The sequence below is a fragment of the Eublepharis macularius genome, chromosome 7 (genome assembly GCF_028583425.1).
Source record: "Eublepharis macularius isolate TG4126 chromosome 7, MPM_Emac_v1.0, whole genome shotgun sequence".
Classification (NCBI taxonomy): Eukaryota; Metazoa; Chordata; class Lepidosauria; order Squamata; family Eublepharidae; genus Eublepharis; species Eublepharis macularius.
The window spans coordinates 114,250,473-114,276,530 of NC_072796.1; the positions used below are offsets into that span (position 1 = coordinate 114,250,473).

The 26,058-nt window shown below is 38.5% G+C and overlaps 1 protein-coding gene across 39 annotated transcripts in view; it reads left to right on the forward strand.

Moving 5' to 3' along the window:
• The window catches only part of RIMS2 (regulating synaptic membrane exocytosis 2), a 624,467-nt gene that overhangs the window by 449,900 nt on the left and 148,509 nt on the right, over window positions 1–26,058 (forward strand). For 17 of the 39 annotated variants that reach the window (XM_054984410.1, XM_054984420.1, XM_054984404.1 and 14 more), the window contains 2 exons: window positions 22,738–22,896; window positions 24,015–24,124. In XM_054984410.1, the coding sequence (XP_054840385.1) occupies window positions 22,738–22,896; window positions 24,015–24,124 (269 nt within the window). Of the gene's footprint in view, window positions 1–7,991; window positions 8,058–8,560; window positions 8,669–10,193; window positions 10,266–11,316; window positions 11,380–17,506; window positions 17,582–20,628; window positions 20,707–22,722; window positions 22,897–24,014; window positions 24,125–26,058 lie in introns of all 39 variants that reach the window. The other 22 variants (XM_054984406.1, XM_054984419.1, XM_054984415.1 and 19 more) reach the window with 5 other exon arrangements.

A 26,058-nucleotide genomic window follows, 5' to 3' on the forward strand; every position in this document is an offset into this window, starting at 1 on the left:
AAATGAGCCATGCACTCCAATATTTCCTTTACTATGTCACCATTCTGATGAATTAGTTGAAAAATCTGATAGCCCACAGAAAATTACCTGCATAAACAGTAACATTACTGCTGAGTGATATGATTTCTTGAATAATATTGAACCACAATATAGCATATTCTATCTTGATAAAGGCAGGAGATACTGAGATTACATCTTCCTGATGCAGACAAACCAAGCCTGATGGAAAGAAAGAACTTTAAGCCTTAAAGTATCTCCCAAGACTAACAGTGCAATCCTAAGAAGAGTTACTTTAGACTAATCCCATTGAAGTTAATGAGCTTGGACTGGAGTAACTCTGTTTAGGATTGCACTGTAAGAATCATGATATATTCCTTTTTAAAAAAAAAATAATTTTATTGGATGGGTCAATATATAATCAGATTAAAACACAAATACAATCCATTTCAATTCCCCTAGATATATTTCCCCACCCCCTCCCCTCCCCCTTTTCCCTGTTGACTTCCAACAGCACTCCAACCCCCCGTTATTAATATCCCATAGTTTCTATACTATAGTTGTTCTTATCTTGTTATTGGTAAAGATCTTAACTATATCTTATCCAACTTAGTATCATTAAAACCCTTCGAAGGACCATAATTGTCCCTTAACATCCCATTTCTTTTCCATATATTTTTTCAGCTTTTTCCAGTCTTCCAAAAATATTTTTGGATCTTGATCTTTCAGCCATGTACAACAATTTCCTTGTCCATTCTTCAATTTCAGGTATTTCTTCTTTCTTCCAGTATTGAGCATATAATATTCTTGCTGCTGTTATCATAAAATATAACTATGTCTTATCATTTCTATTAACATCTTCTAAATGCAAAGATAATAACAACATTTCTGAATTTTTAACAACATTATACTGGAGTATCAAGGACATCTCGGCACATATTTTAGTCCGAAAGTCTCTAGCCTTGCGACAAGATCACCACATATGAAATAGAGAACCTTCATGCTCCTTACATTTCCAACACTTATTAGATAGCTGTTTATTGGCTATGGCTAATTTTTTTGGTGTTAAATACCATCTTTATAACATTTTATAGCCATTCTCTCTAATACTGGTACATGTTGATATTTTTAACGTGTTTTTCCACAATTGTTCCCATGCTTCCATCGTTATTTCATTATTACAATTTATTGCCCACTTTACCATCTGCACCTTGACTATTTCATCTTCTGTAAACCACTTCAATAACAATTTATACATTTTAGAAATTGCTTTATTATTATCTCCTAGCAAAAGTTCTTCGAATTCTGAATTCTTAATTCTAAAGCCTGCCTTCCTTTGATCTGAGTCAAATAAGTCTTTAATTTGTCTATATTGTAACCAACAATACTTAAATGGCAACTCCTCATTTGATTTAAGTTTTACCTCCTTATCTTCTACTTCTGTTAAGTCCTTGAGGGTAAGCCATTCTCTTCCTTTGTATTCTAACTTTGGGTTGATCACCTCAGCTGGTATAATCCACAGTGGTTTCTTCTGGTCTATAAATTTTTTATACTTAGCCAAGTCAATAGTAAATTTCTTCTCAAATAGTGGTGTTGGAACATTGCATCCATTTTGTATTTATCGTACCACATATATGCATGCCATCCAAAAAGTTTATTATAGCCTTCCAAAGTTAATAATTTATGATTGGTTAAGGACACCCATTCTTTTAACCAGACTAGACATATCGCTTCGTGGTAAAGTCGAAGATCAGGTAACTGCATTCCACTTCTTTCCTTAGCATCACAAAGTACTTTCATCTTTACTCTTGGTTCTTTTCCTGCCCACACAAATTCCGATATTTTCTTCTGCCATTTTTCAAATTGTTTTTTGTCTTTAATAATTGGTATTGTTTGCATTAGGAACATAATTCTGGGCAGCACGTCATTTTAACTGTGGCAATCCGACCAAACCACGATAAGTTTAATTTATTCCATTTTAACATATCTCTTTCAATTTGTGTCCAGAGCTTTTCATAGTTATTCTTGAATAAATCAATATTTTTGGCTGTCAGCTCTATTCCCAAATATTTAGTCTTATGTACCACTTCACAATTCGTTCGTTCACTCAGTTCCTATTGCTTCTTCTTGTTCATATTCTTGGTTATTATTTTTGACTTCTTTTTATTTATAAAAAATCCTGCCAGATCTCCAAATTCCTTAATTTTATCATGTAATCTTGGCAAAGTTTGTAATGGATCTTCTGCTATAAACATCACATCATCTGCAAAAGCTCTCAACTTATAAGAAGATCCCTTTATTTTTATTCCTTTTATGTTGTCATCATCTCTAATCTGCCTTAGTAATATTTCTAAGACCATAACAAATAACAATGGTGATAGTGGACATCCTTGTCTTGTACCTTTCCTTATTTCAAACTTCTCTGTCAGGTCGTCATTGACACAGATTGTCGCTCTTTGTTCCTTATATATTGTTCTTACTGCTTTTATAAACTCTTTAGTTAAGTCCATCTTCTTCATTGATGCGAACATAAAGTCCCAGTTCAAATTGTCAAGAATCATGATACATTCCTATTTGAATTGTGATGAGGGGTACTGATTTTGATCTGCCAAAATGAGAAAGCTTTGAAATAACAGGCTACCACATGATCCATAACAATTCCATGTTCTTTTTTTTTTTTAGAGCACTATAAAAGAAAGTCACCTTGGTGGAATTACTACTGGCTTGGGAACTTATAAAAATGAGGGAAGATATCTAAACAAACAAGTTGTACTCCCATTGGCTACACATTAAATCAGCACTAAAGCAAAATGCTTTTGTTACAGGAAAGTTTAATAAAGGAAAGTTTGGCTGTTTTTTATTCCGAATAGGCTTTTCCTTACCTACCCTGATTATACATAAATCAGTTTAAACCTAATAATATTCCCATCTTTCTTTGTACTGAATAAATCTTGTTCTAGTTTTGTAGATGTGATCACAGACATCCTGAAGATGCAATGTGGAGTGAATTCAATCATCTGTTGTTTTCTTACAATGGACTCATAAGCAGAGTTACATATTTCTAAGTTATTGATTTCAGTGGACTCTATTTAGGATTACACTGCTAGTTACTTATTTTATCTTGTTCGTATTGCCCTAAAATAGTATACTCACAGTTATTACCACATTAAAAAAGAGATGTTAAATCATTTGTGGTTTTTTTAGTTAATATAAAATGAGGGGGGTATGAGTTCAAATCTTGGCTGATTGGATTCATTAGTTCAGAATCTTGCAGAGTATTTTTAATGTAGTACTCTGCTGATGTTAGGGGGGCATTTTTAACATGGAAAAGGAGTTGAGGGACATGAAATATTCACTGATATCCCCTCCACCTATATGTTCACTGTACTTCCCAGAATTTGCTTTGGTGCCATTTATTTTAAAAAATCTTCTGTCTAATAGTTTTGTGATTCCTGTTTGATGACACTGCAGTGTCATGTGACCAACAGTATATGGCTACATGGTGATGTCACTGAAGGCAAATGAAGTGGTTGCACGGCCATCTCTCTTCAAGGCAGATGGGCAAATGCCTCCTGTTTGATGAGTTGTACTGTGCTGCAGGCCATGAAACCATCACTGTATCATGACCAGACAAGTACCCCAAATTCCTCTAAAGTGATTGGTATGTGGAAGGGGAGGGTTCTGCACCTATCATCTTCTGAATCACAAACTGCTGCTTAAATTGAATGGAAATCAGGATGCGCATCCAAGTGTCATTGCTATCGATGTGTAGTGCAGTCATTTTAATGAGATGTACATCCAGATGTGCATCCCCATTCATGTTCTAGAAGTGAGTCTGGATGCATATCCAGTTGAAAACAATACAGTACAGCATCTATGTTTGGATATGCGTTTCATGGGATTTAAGCCATACCTTGTGGGCTTGTATTGCTCCTCTTCTCTGTGATTACATTACAGCCAGTGGGTACGTTCACCCCCCCCCCCCCACACACACACACCATTTGAAGAATAGACAAAAATGGAACTTTTGCTGTGGTGCAAAAACGTATGTAAAACTTTTCCCATCACTATCACTCAGCTGTACTTTTGACTCAGTACTGGTAATATTCATATTAAAATTAAAAACAATACAAAAGATACGCATAAAATACTCTCAGCCAAATCTTATGGAGTAAATCAAGAGGTAATGGCTAACTTATGGAGCTTTTAATCTGTGGACACATCTGTCACTATGGGTATAATCCTGCTGTATTTCAAGAGCAATGTGCTTGCAGCGTACGCTGAGAGTGGGTAAGAAGGCAGACGCACGATGAAGGAACCAAACCCACACATTTAGCTGGGGGAAAATAAGGCCACAACTTTATTGATTACAGCATAAAGAGGAGCATTGGTGAATCATATGGATCGGATCCCAAACATCAACTGACCCGCCTGCCAGTCGATAACCCCTCACCCCCTCAGACCCCAGCTGAGGGGGGAACCAAGGAGTGACATTAAAGGGGGAGATCACCTGGGTGTACACCCCTTGGTGATTCCCCTGCCACCTGGGAGTGAGTGTGCCCTGGCAGCCCCCGAGCTGGGCATGCACCTATATCACCCACTCCCAAGATTCCTTATGGGAATCCCCTTCAAGGGGAGCCTGGGCCCACAAGTCCTGGCTCCCCTAAAAAGATCCGATCCAATGACAAACCACCACAAGAGCCATGCAATGGCTCCTGCCAATGCTTCTACCACCAAATCCACTCCAGAAGGCTGTCCCTCAAATCCTGCAGCCAGATGTCGTGCCCCCAGCTGGATAAATGAACCCCGTCCAGGCGATACAGCGCCTCCAAGCGGAAAGAAATGTTCAGATGGCCAATAAACAAGCCCCCCACAGATGTATTGTCCAATGGCCCACGCTAGCCTCTTCTGAACCCCTTCAATCTTCTCCAGGTAGAGAGCCCCGTGCCACACGTGCGTTTGCAACAAGCCCGGCCCAAAGAGGGCAGTACCAGGGCATAGCCCACGCAGATAGTCCAAATTACTGCACATGGAGCGCTTCAAGTTGGGGCACTCTTGCTTGCACAAGTCGTTCTCTCCCAGCTGGATGATGATAGCATCTGGAGGACCATGCTTCCAAATCTGGTGCACTAGCGTTGAAAGCAGCGCTTCCCAAAGCATGCCGCGCACTCTGTACCAGAAGATCCTGGCATGGTCCTCCAGTCCCAGATGCCTGCCCTATCTGGAAGCCACTGCATACTTCCCAGCCCAGTGCATGATACTGTGCCCACAGATACAAACTGTTTTCCTTGGCCTTGTAGAAAATTAAGGAATGAGAACCAGCAAATTAGTAAATCCGCCTGCATGCTAGGTGAACATAAGTCTGGAAGGCCCTGGACTTCCAACGGCCCAAGTGCTGAATGGCCTGGGCTGGCATGCCTAGATCTGCTGCCACCATGGCCACCACAATCCAAAAGGAGTGAGTGGCGTAGTCTGAAGGGGGGAGACCAGCGGCCTGCAAGCAAGCCCGCAAGATGGCGGCAAATTGATAACGAGTGACTGGTGAGCCGTTGCTGTGGACCAGGAACGGGCCCTGTTGGTGAGGGCGAACCGCCAGGTAGCCCCGTACGGCTGAGACAGGGCAAACTGACTTATCCAATGAAGAGCGCAAGCAGAGAGTGGCCCCACGCCCAAGCTGGTCCATCTTAGGTCGGCGTATTGTCCTCACAACAACTCTGAGAGGTAGGTTAGGCTACGATTTGTGACTGGATCTAAGTCTCCCAGTAAACTTCCACAGCAGAGTGGTAATTCAAACCTGGGTCTGCTACATCCTACTCTGAAACTCTAACCACTACACTGCAGTGGCTTTTGATGGGTGGATGTTGTTGAACAGTAGCAAGCACCCAGGCCTGGGTGGTATCAATTTTCCCAATGGATATTTCTGGGCCTGGCCTCAATGAGTCCTCCCTCAAAGATCAAATCAGCCCTGCCCTATCCCCTTGCCTTTTATTGACAGAAACTAAGCCTGGAATACTGGCTAAACTATAATGGTTGTCACATGTAATCAATGTATTTGTTAGATACTACTGTATATGCTGATGCAAATTCTGATCCTGGATCGTAATAACAATAAACTAAACTATAATGGTTGTCTAGCAATAGCCACTGAGGCTTTATCTGGTTAAAGCTACAGGTGCTCCTTTTATCATTTAGGTTTTAAAAAAACAATGTTTTTTTTAAAAAAATTGTATTTTTCTGCAAATCTGGGGCATATTTCAGGTGTGTAGGAAAATCTTTCTTGTCCATTCATGGCTCCAGTCTTCAGATTTAAATATCCTCAGATCAGGGCCACTTGGCTATTACTATATAAGATCATGGTTATTCTACACCAAGGTAGTGTGCATGCATGTGGATGAGATATAACCTGTGTGGATGAGGAAATGGGAGATCTTGGATCTCTGTGCTGTGGTCTCATGTATTGTTATGTACCAATCACAAGGACAGTAGAGTGTGGCCTTTGTGTTATGTAAATAATGAGGAACAATTTTAACAACAATTGAACAATATAATTTTCAGTTAATGCTTTAAACACTCATACCTTTTTCATAGCTTAGTGTGCAGGTGTTGGATATATATGCATAAATGCATTCACAACAATAATGCTGTGATGCTTGTTATTCTGATCCTTTCTAAGGTTCAGCTTGGGTCATAACTGTTCAAAATAAGTAGAGAGAGTTGGCAAGCCCCCTGAAGCATCAGGCACGATAGAACGTCATCTCCTGAATAGCACCTTACACATCTGATGATAGGGTGGGGTGGGAAGAAGCACTGTTGGTACTGAACAGCATTGTCCTAAAACCAGTTTACAGTGCATCTGGAGAGTGTGATGAGGCTTGGCATCTCTCAGCACATTACATGTGCAGGTGATGATAAACAATGCTGATATAATCGCTGACTGAGTTTTAAGGCAAGATGGATTTGCTCAAACAATGGCAGCTATGTTAAGGCTGCTTCGTGCAGTCCGGCCCTTAAAGTTTTAGCGTATTTTAATAAGTAATAACATAGATTAGCCATTTAAATGAATTAGCTAAACCCGTACTGTTGTCTTATGTCTTAATTGGAGGAAGGATACATAGCTATTTTTCTCCAATTTGTTGCCTTTTAAAATTGCAGCCATCAGCAACAAAGTATGCCCGCATTTATTAAATATATTATTCTAATACGGTTATTATCTTCTTACATGTGACAACAGCTGTTTGATAAAGTTCTTTATAATGTTCTTATAAATTTATCCTAAAATAAATATCTTGTAAATGAGTAATTGAAACAAAAATATAGATAATTAAACAGCTTTATTCAGGGTCATATCAAGTGTGTTGGCAGCTGTCTCTCAGTTATTGAATGAAAAAAAGATGTCCCTCAAATATTTATAACTAGATTTCTCTGGCAGATGGTCTGATGATTGTTACTTTTCTACCCATTTAAGGAAGTGAGATCTTCCATGTATATAAATTGTAGGCCTGGATCATCTGATTTTTGATGTGTCAGAATGTGAATTTTATGCTGTGATTACTATGGTTCAATATTGAAGTACCTGAACCCATCTTCTAACAGGCCAGGTTGGTTAATTGATTCTTCTACAAACAAGCCACTGAATCCATTGCTGAGCATTTTTTGTGTTGTATTTTAAGTCATGTAAGTTTATGTAAAGACATGCTTAAACTTGTGGACTACATGAATCCAGCTTATTAAGAGTTTAAAATAGTACAGTAGGTCAAAGTTGTCAATTGCATCTTCAGATAATATACCAGTTCTTACAGGGTCATTCACTGTGACCTGACTGCTGCTTTTGTGAAGATAATCATTTGACCATTTCTCTTTGTTTAAAGACTATTATTTTTTAGCTGCCCTATTCTCATGTCATCGGACCTTCAACTTTGTGTTTAGTAGTATATGTTAGCTTGTCTTCATTTCATTGTCTTATATTTTTATTTTTGTTTCTGCTATGCTTTCAGTCATTATCACACTCTGCCTTGGTCCCAGCACACTCAGTCCATTGGCTGTTTTCATAGAGATGCCAGGTATCTGATTTCCTGTATGTGACTCAGTATGTATAAATGCATGTCCCTGCTTGAACCTATGTTTTCACTTAACACTATTCAGATCAATCAATAATGTCACATGAATGTTATAAGTAGCAAACAATTAGTAGATCACTGGGTATTAATTGGGGGGGGGAATCTTTAAATTATTTTTTCCAATGAGACATACTTTTGCCAAGAATTGATGGCATTTATTGCCATGTTTCTAAAACTTATGATATAAAGCAGTTATTAAATACACTATTTCTATTTTGAGAATAATTTGTAGTAGTCATAAATTATTTGTATACATTATCGTGCAGTATATCAAACAATTGCATTGATTTGTCCAACTTTACATTTTCATTTTTTGTCATTTCTTCTGTCATTTATTCATTTATAATTTTCACTTATTCTGTCATTGATGTTTATTTAGCCCGAAAGGCATTCATTTTGTGTGAGTATTCATGTTAGGTTCATGTTCATCCCTTGTGTTTTGGCAGCAAGGATCGCTCAATGTATCCTATCTTTTGTGAAGATGCAATCAGATTACTTCGATCCCGTACGATGTGCCGTACCTATTCTGAGGGTGCTTACTATGAATTTGAGAGGTATAATTGGTGTGGTGTGTTTATTTAGAGTTTCACATCAGACATAAACAGACATAAACAGATAGACATGTTTTAATAGTACAATGAAAAACAACATTGTGCTGTACTTATTTAGCAGAAATATTATTTGTTAGTTGATTGCACTAAAAGCATAGTTACAGATTTAGTTTAAAATTAAGTGAAAATAATTGTTTATTAAGAGTGTCACTATGTAGTAGTTATTGCTAAGTATAACTTTAATTAATGCTTCATCCAGGCGGGATGGGTTTTTACAGTAATTTATACGCCCACTTTTATTTCTAACATACTACTGGTAAATTTATTAGGATCAGAACTGTGCTAGCTTAACATATTGAAATTACCATCTATTGCTTGGGAAAAAAATGTTGGATTTCTTTTATTTCCTTTGAGCACTAAATAGTAAAATTCATGAGATGTTTTAATGATCAGGGAGTAAACCCATATTTGTAATAATTTCTAGTGTGATGTGATATTTCTAATATAATGAGACCTATAATGTTATTTTTTCATGTTATATTTTTTCCTAGAAAATTTAGGTCATGATCCCACAAAAGTTAAGATATTATAAATCTGTATAATCCATGTGAGAGTTAAGCATGTACTTATTTTATCTGGGTGCTTATCTTTAGCTGGATCTTGCACTTCCAGTAAAATTTGATCAGAGGTTTTGATCAAAGTAAGTAGATCTGCCTAATCATCAGGAATTTTATCAATTTTATTTTCCAAACAGTAGCAACCCTCACCAGCCATTACATCCTAAATATTGAACATTGGATCCTCTTACTTAGTTGAAACCCAATCCATAACTTGGACTTCTTCACCATTGAGTTGCTACATATCATACCAATCATACTCTGATAACAAGCAGAAATGGGATTAGGACAGTCACTTTCTTGCAATGTGATGTTATTTACATTGTGGAGTTCATCGTGAAGGATGCATACAGACAAAAGACAGATAAGATACCATAGCAACAACACAGGATCATGCCTTCATTGTACCTTTTCTGAGATGGAATGTTGTCTAGTTATGTAAACCTCTACAAAAGCAACTGAGTGTGGGCTTAGGAATGGCACCAGAATCCACTTTGGCTACCAAGAAACTAAGAGAAAAAATGTCAGACCCATGTGGGACCAGAACTTCCTAATTTGAAGACAAAGATTCAAGGCTTTCTCGTTCTTTGTTTATTGTGGAGAAGGCCCGTTATCTATTTTGATAGCACCGTTTAAACCATGAATCTAAAAGACATCTCAGCAGACAACTGAAGGTTATTAAGGATGGAAAGTTTCCATTTTCAGTAGCATCCCTGAGTTCTTTATATGGTGTAATTTTGCCTTTAGGCATGCCTAATATTTGCTAGACTGCATCCTATTGCAGCAAAAGAGGAGTATCAGTGTTGCATAATTCTCATTATATTCTCTGACAGAACAAGGAAAAAAATTATAAAGCACCTAAGGCAATACTAAAATGTCTGAAATCTCTCTGCTGTTTATTTCATGTTCAGGAGGAGTAGGCAGGAGGGAAGAGTGCCTAAAACATATTTTGATGACACTGATACTTCCCCCACTCCTGAAAGGTATTTTTACTTATACAGTAGATATAGATAAAAATTATCACCATAGCATTTTGTAAACATCATGTGGTTGAAATTTGAAATGGCTAAGAATAATGACACTTAGATTTCCTATGATTTTCTTCTAATATGTTAATATTCTGAATAACTTACTTTCATGGCTTGAACTGGTAGTTAGTTTTCTGGCATCGCATGAATTACATCATACCTTTTCACCTAGATAGATGTTTATGGATAGCATACAGTAAATAAAGGAGGGAAAACAGATGGTGCTGCTGTCATTTATACTCCTTTGGCTTAGAGTATATGGGTTAGAAGCTTGTTTTACCTTCAAAATAAGGTGAGCAATATAGCCCCTTAACATGTTGCTGAGCCAAAGAAGAATTATTTAGCTGGTACTGCCGATACATGCAGTGGCAGGCTGGCTGATCAGCTGAGAGGAGGGAATATTCTCATGGATTCACTTCCCCGCACACTCATCGCACGCACACGTCCGTGCGCGCGCGCACATAACACACCTCCCCACCTCCCATAGGGCTGGGGATGTTCTGAGATGTGCGCTGAGAGGCACAGTTCACAGTAGTGTATTTAGGATGCATTGGACTCTGTACATGCAAAGCACCTGGAGGAGGGAAGAGGAGGAGAGAAAGATGGAGATAGGCAGGAAGATAAATTGTAAGATGCAGGTATTTTAGATTAGAGTGTTATTTGGTCATAGGTATTTTTACTGGAAAAAAGAGCATTCATTGAATGTAATCCATCAATGCAGAAGTTCCATCAAAAGCACTGGGACTTAGAAAAGAATGACATTTAAAAGAGAGTAGATTTAAGTTGCTGACAATGGTTGAATATGCTAAGATGTAAAGGAAAAAACACACATGTATGTATGTATTCTCCCCCAAGGTCTAATTTTCCAGATGAATTTTCAAATTCCTTGAAAGTGATATGTGGAAAATATAATTGCCAGATTAGTAAGAAGAAAAATATCTTTAAATTGTTTTAAAAGAAAGCATTCCTCTTTATAACATGTTTTTATTTTAACTGCATTGTAAAGGTATTACAATGGTGCACGTTCATGGGCAGATCATGTAGTCAATGGTTCAGCTGAAAATTATGGGTAAGTAAAGAGTGTAGTATTATAATTCTGTGTTCAACATATAGTTTAAATACAATGTTATTTTAATATCATAAAGGGTGTCATAATACTCTCTTTTTATTCTATTCTTTCTCCTTTTATATAATAAATTCTCCCAGGCTGAACTGGGGTGTTACACTTCACCAACCACACCTTTCCTTGTACCTCTACCATGATGTTCAGATGTGAAGCAAAATTATTTTCCTTGAATAAATAAAATCTTCCCAGTATAGGTGTATTATTGACCAAGACAGTTTATCCTTTGTTTGTCTATTACCTGTGCAATTTACATTACTGCTTATATTATTCATTGGAGATGTAGAGGATGAAACAAAATACAACAAATTTATTTAACTGGTCAGTGTCATAAAGTAACTGTGATCTGAGTCTGAAGAGTGTACACATTTACAGCTTAAAATCTTGTAGAGTCTTGTAGAGAATATCACAGTAGTTATAATTGTTTTTGAGAGGCACAGAACTCGAACTCTGCCTATACTAATTCATTAAAGTCCATACAGGACTCCCTGCCTAATCAGGATACTTTCTAACCCCTCGCCCTCAAAACCCACTATTCAGCCAACTCCCCCACTTGATCAGCAGTTAAACTTGTTTTATTTCCTTAACATTCCGCTCTTCCTTCTGCCCCCACTTAAAAATGATTGGCCATCACCGGAGGAGGCAATCACTTCTTTGTCCATCCTAGGAGGTAATAACCAATAGGAATTATACTTTGTTCCTTTACCTACTGATCCCCAAAAGGGTTTCGTATATATCTAGTGTTTTTCTACTACCTCTCACATGCACCGATCATATTTGTGATCTTTGTATGTAGATCTTTCTTCAAGAAACACAGTAAGCAAACTTATTTCCCTTTTTGAGTAAAAGAACACACACTATCACACTTACAGAAGTATAACTGTATTTACATTTTTCTTGAGGATTATACTATATTGTGGTCTCTCTGCAATCCCTGCACATGTCCAGGACCTCTGCAGAAGGTTCCACGCTCCTTTGGAATGCAAGGCAGTTTCCTCCTTTTCAACAGTTGTTGATGCTCACAGGTCACATGAAGATGAAGAATGGTCTCACTCCCCCGAGTGCTCGTTTCCTTAACCACGAGAGGAGGAAGTGCTAGAGTTTTCTCCTTTAAAACAACAAAGAAGGAAAGAAATAAAAGAATGATGAGAAAAGCTGGTGGGAAAGTATTATTTATTGAGATTAACAGCTCTTTATTATAGTCAACATCTTTATTGGAAGCTGAAAGCAGACAGGCAACACTCAGGCTCAACACTAACTAATTTATACTTGCAGAAACCACACCCACTTTTAACAACAACCAATACAAGGTAAGCAGCTAGAATCCTTCATTTGCATGAACTATATACAAAGTAACTACTTGCAGCACAGTGATTGGACTATAAGACAGCAGTTATGATTGGCCGTTACTGGCACAAAAAGACCAATAGTCTTGTAGGCCTCAGGAGCCTTCGTTCCTACTCAAGCAATACATAAAAAAAGGACAAATAAATTTAATCTCTTCCAGTTTACTTTGCATTATCCCTATGACTCGAAAAGCCTTTTTCAATAAATGGCTCAAGCTGACAACCACTTGCATTGGTGAAGGACATGCTGTCACTAAATGTCCAAACAATTCACACCAAAGGCAAGAAGTGATAGAGCATTCATGCTTAAAAGTTGTCCTTTGGGAAAAAAGTTTTTAGAAGCTAGCAGTTTTAGCAACATCATCAGTTATGGGCTGAAGAAAGCTGCCTTGTTGAGACATTTGACATATCCTTACTTATGGCCTCAAAACTGAAAAATCTGCAACTGGAACCAGAAGACAATATAAGAGGATCATGATAAATCCAACAAACACTATGTCAGAGTGAGTTGGAATCTCTGGCAAAAAATCCAAAGTTCAAGTATAACACTGAGTGAAATCCATGACAAGAGCAAGGGAAGAATGACACTTCCCCCAAACAAAGTTGACAAAATCAAAACTGAACAAGATACCGGAAATAATTCCAGTTCCCAGAACCCCTTCACACCATCATCATGAAACAGGAATAAGCACTGCTGTTTCAGTGTTTGCTTTCCATCATTTTCATTCTTTACCTAGACAGATGAGAAGAGAGACAGAATGGCTGAAAAGGCCTTATTTAAAAGATGTACTCAGTGCAATATGAAAATGATGAAAGCAGATGGAAACCGTTTGGAAGAGGGACATAATGTTAGCTTGTGCAAACAGTGCCAGAGCTTCACCCCTAAGGCCAAAGCAGAAAGATCCACCAGGCTCAAGGCTACTTTATGGAATTGGGCATTGTTGGCTGTGACTAGACCCTCTGCTAAATTGGCTAAGTCCTCTGACCTTGCAGAGCTTGCCGACCAACTGGATCTGACACCACCAACCATCTCACTGTCTGAGGATCCAAGCCCCTTCAATCTGACCATACAATCTTGGATCCAAAGACATCGCTTGACTTTGAGTGTGTCGAACCCATCGGATCTGATTTCATCCTAGTTCCACCAGCTGGCCTCCAGCACCCTGAGTCTTTTGGATCTGGCAGTGTCACAGATCTGACAACATCAATGAGCCCCACATACTCTGAGCCCATTGGCTTCAACAGTTTCTTGGACCTGGCAACACTCCAAGTATAGAGAGCCATTGGATTGGGTGGTACGGGCCCCATCTATGACATCCGCCTTTACCGATCTGCACTCTGTTCCAAGCCCTGTCGGGCATAGATCCAAGGGAGCAGCAGGGTCAACTCCAGAATCGTTTGAACCACCCAGGAAAAAGGCCAAATCCAAAGAAAAGCACTCCAAGCATAAGAGAAGTTCTCACAGGATGCAGATCATAGATCTTGAGACTGGAGATTTTGAGGTAGTAGAGACCCTTCCCCTCACTCAGGCTGCTACTTAGTTTGCTCCTTGGAAGAGGGAGGAGAGTTGCTTTGAGAACCCTTGTACCTGGCCCATCTGGGTCCAGGACAAACTTCACACCAAAGCTGTGCACAGATGCCTAGAATGGTTTCAAGGAGTGCCTCCACCTTCAGGAGTTGGTTGGGGTGAACCTTACAGAGCAGAATCTGTGGGATCTGCATCCAAGCCTGCACAACTGAGCATGCACCATCTACTCCATTCTGAAATCAGCTATGGCATTTCTTCCTGAATCAGACCTAGGGTCTTATTTGGGGTAATGGAGCCCAAGTCTACTACCAGATGACGCTGTGAGAGATAGGGAACATGTTTCCCCCACAGATGACTTTAGGCTCTATGCCGAGAAGATGCTCCAAATGGCTAAATCATTGGACATAGATGTTGCTTCTTCTGGGCCAAGACTCAAGGACAAAATACTGAAACACCTCTATCCAGGGAATCCAGCCAACATCGTGTTCCCCATGACTGAGGGGATTGTAGACTTGATTCTGCATTGTGCAAGAAACCAGCTTCTATTTCCCCCTAACTCTAAGAAGGCTGAAGGGCTATATAAAACTAAGGAAGACAAACATCCCCTTCTATTCACCCATCCTCCTCTGTCATCGTTAGTCACAGAGGAGATGTAGTCAAGGCACAGGCAAGGTCACCATTCTACGCCTGCTGATAGGGAGGAAAAGAAGCAGCATTTCCTGGGATGGAAAGTATATACATTTATGGCTCTCAACATAAAAATTGCTAATTATGTCACTGTTATGGGGGCTTACCAGATATTCCTTTGGGAAAAGATGGCAGTGTATAATGAACATCTGCCAGAGGACAAGAAGGTTCTAGTCAAGGTGATTCAAGAGGAGGCGATCAGGCTCTCTATGCAGCAAATAACTGCTGGAAGCTGTGGCCGACTCTTCTACCAGGGCTCTAGCATTAGCAGAAGTTCTTTGGAGGCATGCATGACTCTGCTCCACGGCTCTACCAGTTGAGACAAAAAGCAGGGTGGAAGATTTACCGTTTGAAGACGTAACGTTATTCTTCTAAAAAACGAATGAGTATTTTTTAGGATGGTAACACTCAATATGGTGCCATGATTCTTGGTATGCAGTATTGAACCTTAAAGATGCTAATTTTCATATCAGTATCCACCCACCCCACAGGAAAATTCTAAGATTTCAGTTTTGGGAAAGCACATATCAATACCAGGATCCCCTGCCACCTGGGAGTGAGGCAGACCCGACAGCTCCCCGAGCTGGGCATGTTCTATGTATTTACTGTATATCAAATAAATACTTATTTTTGCAACTGCCTCAGAAAAGTTATTGTTCTAATAAAGTCTTATATGTTTATCTTTTTAGATTCTTTTTGCTTTAACACAGAAATGTTATACATAAGTATAACATACCATGTTTTCCATAACCACAACTCTACTTTTGGAAAAGATTGTTGTTTCCAGTATTGGACTAAGGATGATCTGGCCACAATAGTTACCTGTCTCAAAAATACCTCTGTAATTTAGACCTCCTTTCTATGTTATACCTTAATAGATATAGTAACAAAGTCATGCTCAATTTAAAGCATAATATTCCACAGAGATCTTCATGGATTTACCTCTGGTATTTTCTAACAGTGCAACACTCCCACCACATAGGCAAAAAAGATCCCATTTGGCACTTATATCTCCAGCAGATATTAGAATTCCCCTCAGACATCTTAGATAATCAACTAGGTATATAATTCCATCTATAAATTATCTTTAGATAGATTTTTCTTATTTTTAAACATCAAAATTAATGTTTTAAAACCCTTCAGTATCTATTGTGCTACATGCGGGATGGGCATGGTTGAAGTGCGGAATCATACTATCTGTAAATTGTTATAGCTGATGATCTTTCTGACATTTTCTCTGGCTTATTAGTAAAAGATGGCATTAATTAAATGATTATGCAAATCTTGCATATCATTTAGCCTTATAAAACTGGCGAAATATTTAGTAATATGTTTAATGGGGGAAATACACTAACACCAGTAGCCAATTTTCGATTTCCCCACTTTACTACTAGTCTGAAAAACGACTCAAGATATTTAAACTTGGTGATCATAGAAGAAAAAGATTTATTTATCCATAAGGCTGATGCAGTCAATTAGATAACTGAATGCATACATGCAGAGGAGTTAGCCGTGTTAGTCTGTAGTAGCAAAATCAAAAAGAGTCCAGTAGCACCTTTAAGACTAACCAACTTTATTGTAGCATAAGCTTTCGAGAATCACAGTTCTCTTCGTCAGATGCATGGAGGGCAAGAAGAAACTGTTCAAATATATAGGTGGAGAGGGGAGGGAGGAGTAGATGCAAACAGTAGCTTCTGATATGGAGATCAGTTAACAGAAGCAAACTGATCTCCATATCAGAAGCTACTGTTTGCATCTACTCCTCCCTCCCCTCTCCACCTATATATCTGACCAGTTCCTTCTTGCCCTCCATGCATCTGATGAAGAGAACTGTGATTCTCGAAAGCTTATGCTACAATAAAGTTGGTTAGTCTTAAAGGTGCTACTGGACTCTTATTGAATGCATACAGGAAAGCATCAACACCTATATTTTATACCTTTCAATGAACATTAAAAAATTGTATACATTTTATAAGATCTCATACAGTTCTGTAAACAAACAGCCAGTTCTTACAGACAATCAAGTTGAGGTACATGATCTTTTGAACAGTGTAGATTGACAGGTCATGGACAGGAATTAAAAGGAACACAGTAAACATAACATTCTTGGATGGCACCGTTAATTTCAAAACATAACTGGGAAAGGATACCCAAGCCTGGGGCTGAATATCTTCAGATTTAAACAATTCTTAACCTTCAGTGTGTAGTGGAAGCAAACTCGCTGTGCCTTTTGCATGGCTTCCATATTATAATGTTATAATTGCAGGAACAGAAATTCAACACATAGGGTATAAGGATTTTCTCAAAGGGTTTGAGCTTCCCAGATTAATGAGTTTTAATTGGAAATCAGGGAGCTATTCCCAAATTTACTAACAATATTCAAATTACTTATGACAATAATCTGAAATCAAACATTATTTTTTGATTCATGAATAAAAATCTGAGGGGTTTTTTTGTAATAGTAGTTATTGATAAGATGCTAACAAAAGATCTTATATCTGTGACCAAACAGCAAAATTCCAATAGGTAATAGAAGAATAGCATATCCAAGGATTGAAATACAACAACCTTCCACAGATACTGACAGGTATTCCCAGTAGACAGTAACATGTATATTTAAAGTTGTAGCTAGCTACTAGGCATTTGTTTGTTTTGACTTGCTCTTTTATTGTGAACAGTGTCTCTAGAAACAGAAGCAATGTTTTATGGGCCATTAAAAACACCATGATTTTACAGCATTCCCATTTTTCACTTCTTTGTCACAGAGACATTCATTAGGAGTGAGCACAGAAAAAAATTCAGTAAATTCAGCTTTGGTAATGCCGAACTGGGGAGAAAAATCAGTAACCCTCAAATACCAAATTCACTCTCCAGTTTGGTTTGGTGCAAATTCAGTTAATTTTGTCTATTCTTTCCTATGGGAAATTCAATTTGAGTACATATGGTGGCCTGGGGTGGTCATTTTTTGATTAAATTTCACCAAATTTGCAGAGGACTGACTCCTACCTGTCCTCTAATGACCCCCCCCCCAAGTTTTGTTAGCAGTTTAAAAAGCCACTCTCCTTCCAGATAATCCCATTGGCCAGAGAAAGAGAGCTTCTGCAAGGATTGGCCACTCACTCCCCCTGTCTTCCCCCTCCCTTCTCCCCCTCTCATCTGGTTAAAAAAGGCAGGAAGCAATGGGGGTTTTTTGCTGTTCCTTAGCAAAGGAACAGCAAGAAACAGCTCAGCTGTGATTTCCGAAGTTTACCAAATTTTACTGAATAAATTTGGTAAACTTAAATTTGGTATTACCAAATCTGATTCAGCAATCCATTTTAAGATCAGTAATACCGAATTTTACCAAATCAGGTAAAAGTAGGTATGTTTTACTGAATACCAAACCTGAATTGCACACCCCTAATTAATATTCATTGCTTTTGATCCTTCAGTTGAATAAATTGAATAAATAAATTGAATAAATAAATTGAATAAATTTGGTAAACTTAAATTTGGTATTACCAAATCTGATTCAGCAATCCCTTTTAAGATCAGTAATACCGAATTTTACCAAATCAGGTAAAAGTAGGTATGTTTTACTGAATACCAAACCTGAATTGCACACCCCTAATATTCATTGCTTTTGATCCTTCAGTTGATGCTTTGTCAACCGGACTGCTACCACTGTAAGATAATCATACACTGTAAACTAAATACCATGAATGAGAAAGCAGGTAACATCTGCCCTAAAAGCAATGAATTGTCCATATACATGCATCTTTATGATTTCCTAACTACTCATTTTAGTGATATTCAGTTGGCTGGATCCAGCCACATTTTTCACACAGTATCTTTTTATTCCCCTTACAATTTTTTTTCCACACAGGCCTTTTGTCTATGCATGTCCCACGATCCCCAGGATAGTATTTTTGATGGTCACCAATGAAAAAGGTTACCTTTAAGACCTTCCATGTTGATGCAGATGAATTAATCATATCAAATTTGTGTCTGTAATTCTGTTAGCTATTTATATGATGCCGACCAGCTAAGTTGTAACTACAGATTTTGTTTGAACGCTCAACGCTACCTCCCTCCCTCCCAAAAGGTAGTGATGTCAGACAAATATCAGTATCAAAAAACATTTTAGCTTAATAATTTAAGTAATGTTTTTAATTTATTTAGCACAATTGCAGTCATGATCAGTTTTAGTCCACTGAAAGGATGCCTTTATGTTTATGCTTACTTAAGAAAATGAATGTATTTTCTTCTTAGTGCATGAGAGAACAATGTGTTCAGAATCAGATCACATTGACAAGTAAATTGGGTTTGTGCTCTTTCCCAGAAAAGAAGAAAGTATGATGAACTAAGAAATGAAAGTAGAATATAAACACATCTGGTTGGATCCAAGGCCCCCCCCCCAATGAAATTAGGAGTCTTCCTCTGAAGGAAAGAGACTTCCTTTACTGTAAATGTATCCAACTCATTGTTTATAATGCAAAAACAATTTCAAAACATTATGAACATTATTTTAATTGTGGCTGTAATTTATTTTTATTGTTTTAACATTGCTTTCAGTCATTAGATAAACATTAATTAGTAAGATATTACTGAATATCATTAAGAGTTGATATAAAACTAGTTAAACATGCCTTAAAAAACATGCCTAAAAATCTTACCAATATATGGTAAAACTAGGTTCTTCCATCAAAGAATCATATTTCAGGGAAATAATTATTTATATTTCAGGGAAGTGAGATAACCATAAGTTATAAATTGAAATGTCTGCAAAGTCAGAGCTGGAAACCCCCCTCCCCCCTGGTCTTTGCTCCCTTGTTGTAACAAATTTGGAGCTCCACACTTGAAAGGAAGACCTGCCTATCAAGCTAAATTGGGCTTAGATTGGGGTTTCCAGGGCAACAGCAGGAGTTCAGACAGAGTTCAGACAATCCCTGCCTAAATTGCCAAGGGAATTGATTGCAGCTGCCAGACTGTGTGGCTTGACAAACAGCAACGAATGAGGCTTGCAACAACCACCTGTTCGTTTAGAATGGGGCCTCACAAACAGCTTGTTTGCAAACAGCAGATTGGGCTGTTCGTGGCTTTTTTTTGTTCGTTTTGCTGTTTGTGCCCATCTCTACTTATAATCCAGCAAATGTAATAAGAATGCCTTGGGATCCTGGTTCCTTTTCAAATTACTTTTACACTGTGGCTTCTGTTTGTATCAGAAATGTATCAATATAAGCCAAGCCTTGCAGAAGGAGCCTATATAGGAGCTCCTGCCTTGCCAGCATTGTATCAGCCAGAAACTGGAGCAACTTTGACATGGAGATGAACTGCAGTATGGACTCTTCTGCCACGTGTCCTGAATTTCTGATTGCCATTAGAATGTAGGAAGGATCCATATCGTAGCACCTCCCATATTGTGATGTTAATTTTCAGGCTGGGCCCTAAGTTTTTCACTGACATAAAACATTATATTGTAGAGGAAACCCTTTTTGTATGTTTCTGTGATCAAAGATGGTATGTTTACTTGTCGCTACATGTGCACGTGGTTTTCTTTTGTAGCATAGAGCCCTTCCTTAAACTTTGTCTCAGCTAAGCAACAGCTATTGCAAGCTGACTTTTTTTTTTTTTTGCTTGTTGTTGTTATTAAAGAAGTGAATCAGTGGATGTTTTGGCAGATCAAGCTTCCTATTCAGAAAGTGAATCTATAGAACCAGAAGAAAACATGAGGTAATCTTTGTGGGTATGTCTGCAGCTAGCTGTGCCCCCTCCCTAAGATTTAGTGCCCCTTTAAACTATGCGTGCCAGTGCTGTGTGTCTCGTTTAGACAGCTTTTTGGTGATTGGTATTATTCTGAACATGCCTGTGGGGCTTTCAAGTACTCCTACAAGGAAAGCACATATTAGGATGTTTTTAAATTGATATAGTCAAGGAATTAAGCAGAAGTACTGAGACTGAGAAGTAAGTTTGCTTGACCCAAGCAGCAAAAGCTATCATATATTTCTCCAAAACAGAACCTAGTGATATGAAATTTGTAGTAGTCTCAGTCAGTTTCTGTTTGTATCAATAGGACTCCATGACAAAGCTTCATATAGATGGCTGTTAGTTAATGTAAGTGAACCACCTCTTCTTCCCACTGTCTATTTAATAATAACTCAGATTTGGTCTGTGGAATTTAGGCTGCTGCTGATTACTCTACTATTTAAATTAGTAGTTTGTAAATTAATTATGACAATTTCTGAAACCTCAGTGGAAGTCAAAGTATGAATATAAACTTGTTGTATAAATAGTTAATATTCTTTCCTTGTCCATAGCAATCCTGGTATAATATAATAATATATTGACAATATAAAATCCCAGAATTATTTTAAAGTACAGTGTATAAGTAAGCCATTCAAATTGTTTTATAGCATTGGTACTCTCTCTGAAAATTGCAGAGAGCCATATTTAGCAATTCCTATCCACCAAAAGAGCTATATGACTACTGTATGCCTTGTACACAATCCCAACCAATAATATATAACTATAATGTAAGTTTTTTAATCATTAGAGTACCTCTGAGCATACATGGATGTTTCTTACCTCTGCTACTAGGCAGCCCTTGTCTATCTGGAGTAAAGGAAAGAGCTTGCTTTTGAGTTCTTCAATGCTCTGTTAGGCTGAATGTTAAAAAATAAATAATACAAAATAAATACTTTATTAAAATTTCCCTTCAAGTTTTACTCTAATTCTGCAGGAGAAGCGGTGGTTAGAGCCTCTCTCTATGCTGTTTTTTCACATTTGTCAGTAGCTTTGTTTTGGGTTAGCACTAAACAGTAAAATGCCCCATTCCACCACTTCATTCAGCTGCATATGTTGACCAAGCCTCATACATGGAAACTCTGCATCTCCACAACCTTGATATACTCATCATGGATAAGTCATGTTCCGTGTTAAAAATAAAAATGATTGTTTTATCTTGGGTCCATAGTACTGATGAAATTACTACAATTTGTAGAGAATTTTCTCACTTTCCTAGAACATGGGGGAGATGTCAAGGGGAAATAGTGTGCAGAAGAGCCATGTGTGGCTTTCCAAGATGCTTAGAGAGTATCACTGTCTTATATTAGATAGCATAGTTGGATAACTGAAAAATTTTATGCCTCTTCTTTGGATTCATGTATGTTTTCTCAGAATGTCGACACAGTAACATCTTCCATCAAAAATGCAGCTAATATTACAACAGACTATACAACTGTTTTTAGTCACACGCTTAGATCTCCTTCAAAAGATTTTTACCTCTTTTTAAAGTTATGATTGGTGGTCAACACCAGTATATTGTATACTGCAAACATTATTCATGAATATTCAATGGACTAGAAAACTGTTCAGATGCAGTAGTCCTGGAGAGGTATATAGTCATTAATGACTACTTTTCTGACTTCAAATAAAAGACCTGGCTTGACATTTTTAATCATTTCTGTTTTTTATATCCTTAGAGTCTTCACAAAATAACTTCATTTTTATGCAGAATATGCCAGTACACTGTGGCAATTTAAAAGTTTTCCATTCATTCCGTTAAAAAGTTTTGAACATGAGAGCACAGTTCTTTAATAAACACTGTATATTACCAATAAGCAAACTTTTAAAAAATGTTATAAATGTATTTAACATTGATCTTTTCCAAACCCACTACAGTGCGGCATAATGCATACCTACGGGTGAAAGCTAAAGGTCAATTGAGCTGCTTTTTGACTAATATTACAGGAAATGGGAACCTAGACTACCATATCAAAGATCCAGATCAACAGAACAACGTCCTGTGCTAGAGCGGCCCAGCCCCCGCTCTCGATCCACTGAGCGTCCTGACTCAAACCTCATGAGATCGATGCCTTCATTAATGACTGGAAGATCTGCCCCTCCCTCACCTGCCTTATCGAGGTGAAACAGACAATCCAATCAGACTAATCCTGCCCCACCAGCTCACTTTTTTATTTTCCCTAAAACTCAATGGTATTGCCTTTCATTATTGGCTGATCACTAGTAGCCGTAGATACTAACCCTACCAACGTCAACACACTATTTATATTCCATTGAGGATATAATGGTGTGGCTGCCATTGTAATTTGTTTACTAACGATAATTAATAACATAATTAATTATATTTGTTTTTGTGATTTCTCATTTATCAGGAATCCTCGGTGATTTCTCACACTACAGCACCTCATAACTGTCATGTACTTCTCTTACAGAATGAGAAATTTTATGTGATCATCAGACATCACTTATGGAATAATCATCATAACATCAAATGAAACTTTTTTTTAAAAAAACAGTTTCTTAAATTTAATTGTGCTAATTTTATGTATTAACCACTGTTTTAATCACTGTTTCCTCTGATTTGCTGTTCGCATGTTCTGCATTGTTCCTGTTTCAGTAATGTATTGTATTCATAATCAAATGGTACTGAAATAAGTACACTGTCTTTATAAGAAATTAATTGAAAATGGCCACCAAAAATGTCATTTTGTCCAAATCAGATTAATTTCAAGTAAAATATTGTGTTGCATTATGTTTCAATAGTGGATTATGAAAATTATGAAGCTTTTGCTCCATTTCACTCATTGAATCTTACATTTGCTTTATTGCCTGTCATCAAGTTCATACCTGAATAAAACATTGAAACAGAATGGTAATTGAATTCTGAAACTACATATCTTTCTGCTAAACATGAAAATATAAAGCACATGCATACACAGTTTTCTGTGTATATAGTTCTGTATGTGTTAATGCATCTGTGTGCATATATACTTACATACCTTTCCATGAACAATTAGCAGATGCAGTTACATAAGCATGTTTTGCACAATTTTGGGTTTTCTCTCCTCCCCCCAATAGATGTTTCTTTATCAATAACTATGGCTTTATATGCCCAGCTGCCACAATGTCAGCCAAAGTCCAACATGCACATATGCCATTTGTCATTTATTAGTTCTTCAGATAAAGAAGAGTAAATAATCTTGCAGTTGACTCGGTTTCTCTTAATGTATATCCTATAGGTCACATGCTCGTACAGGGTCTGTCCAAACAAGTCCATCAGGTACTCCAGTAGCAGGACGCAGGGGGAGACAGTTGCCACAACTCCCATCAAAGGGGACATTGGAGAGAAGTAAGTGACCTTTTTAAAATATAGAAATTTTAGTGCTAAAATATGAAAGGAAATTGGAGATTATTATTTGTTATAGCTTTATATGAAAACCTATAAACCTCTTAGCGTTTGAACTTGGATTTAGCAATTAATCTGTCTTTATATTGCCTGGAAAGAACTTTTCAGCAGCTTTTAACACTTTATACTGTCCTTTGAACATTAATCTTCATCTTCACAATTATAAAAGTACTTATTCATGTTGTTTTCCCTATCTGTACAGAGCTTTGTAGGAAGGTGTTCATTGGTGACTACTTGAAAAAACTAATGTTAGGTGCTAGTATGTCCAAGCAAACAGTTTGTGTTGTACCCTTGGTTAAAAAGGCAAATTCAGAGAGGTTTGCCTGCTATGGGTGTCACATCACTCCTATATTTTCTCAGCTGCATCAAGACATCCAGCTGATATCTTGAGGCAGCTGACATTGATCTATCAATGGAAAGTGCTGATGGTCATAGATTTTCCCTGCTTTTCTCTCCCACTGAAATCCCTTCTAGGAAAGTTGATTCCAAGGTTTGTCTGACCTACATAGGTCAGGGGGCTGTAGTGAAGGGGGATGCAGTCAAAATTACTCTTCCTGACTTTTCTGTCAGGAGGCTAAGCTGAAAGGAAAAGAGAGTGATTTCTTCCTCACTGAGTCACATGGCTATTACTTTACAACAACTCCAGGAATCAACTTTCCTGAGTTGGAAGATACTGTAGATCGGAAGGGACACAGAGAACATCCATGATGTTTGCATCACCCTATCTCTGGATCCAGCCCATTGTAAGGGGACTGACTAATGGTGTTATTCAAGTACTTCTAGGTAATTGCTAGCCCAGCCAATCAGATCCTGGCAACAACTAACATAAACTGTTCTAGGCCCCAAATCAGAGTCAGTTATGTTTCCTAGAACTGTGCTTTCTTAAATTTAAACTTTCTTAGATTTACAGCGCAATCCTAACCCCCAAGACAGCGTCGGTGCTTGTGCGTCTGCGTAAATGGGGCGCCACTACACAGCTCTCTATGGACTTTTGCAGTTGAGTCCCGCTGGTGCTCGAGCATGACAAAGCGAGGTGTGGCTGCTGGGAGGAGCACCCACCCCCCATTCCCCTGACAACCCCACTCACACCAGCCAATGGCCACACCCCTCCCCTGAATCCAGACGAGGGGCAAGCAGTGGTGCAGCCAATGGGGAGTCTGCGATCCCTGCTGCCACCAGTAGGCACCCCCTGTCAGAGAGCAGGCATCCCTGCCAGGGAGGGGACAGAGGTGACAGCAAAGGTTCAGAACACCCACCCTCTTGCCCGTCCAGCCCCCGTTTCTGATGAGGGCCAGGGCGGTGGCCACAGCTTGGTGCGCCTGCAAATACCTGCTGCTGCTGCCACCGCAAGAAACAGGTTCCCCCTCCCTGAAAAGTAGGGCCAGATAATAGGGAGCTGATATCTGTTGCCTGAAGATTAGTTGTAATTCTGGGAGATCTCCAGCTACTACCTGGAGACTGGCAACACTAAGTAGTCCCCAGTTTCTGGAGAAGCAGGTGGGGGGGAGTGTCAATAAGTGACAGGAATGCCTATTGGGAACCATGTGGGAGGTCAGGAGGCCGTTTGGAAGCGAAGGGAATGAAAAGCGCGCACAAACTTGCTGCAGCGCCACTTGAACACAGCACTGCATCCCCACAATGCGAAAACAGGGGCTAGACCTTGACAGCTAGATGCTCTTCCCCAGCGTGGACCGACAGGCCCTTCCCACGCCAGATTGGCCAAGTCCATCCCTGCTTCCGCAAACACATCTCCCACCCCCTGGCAGCAGCTGTCCATGTGCAGCGACCATCTTCCTGGCTTATCAGATGCCAGCAGCTCAGACCGTCAGAGAATGAAAGTCCTCAGCGCGCCCCCCCCCACAGATATTCATTGGCCA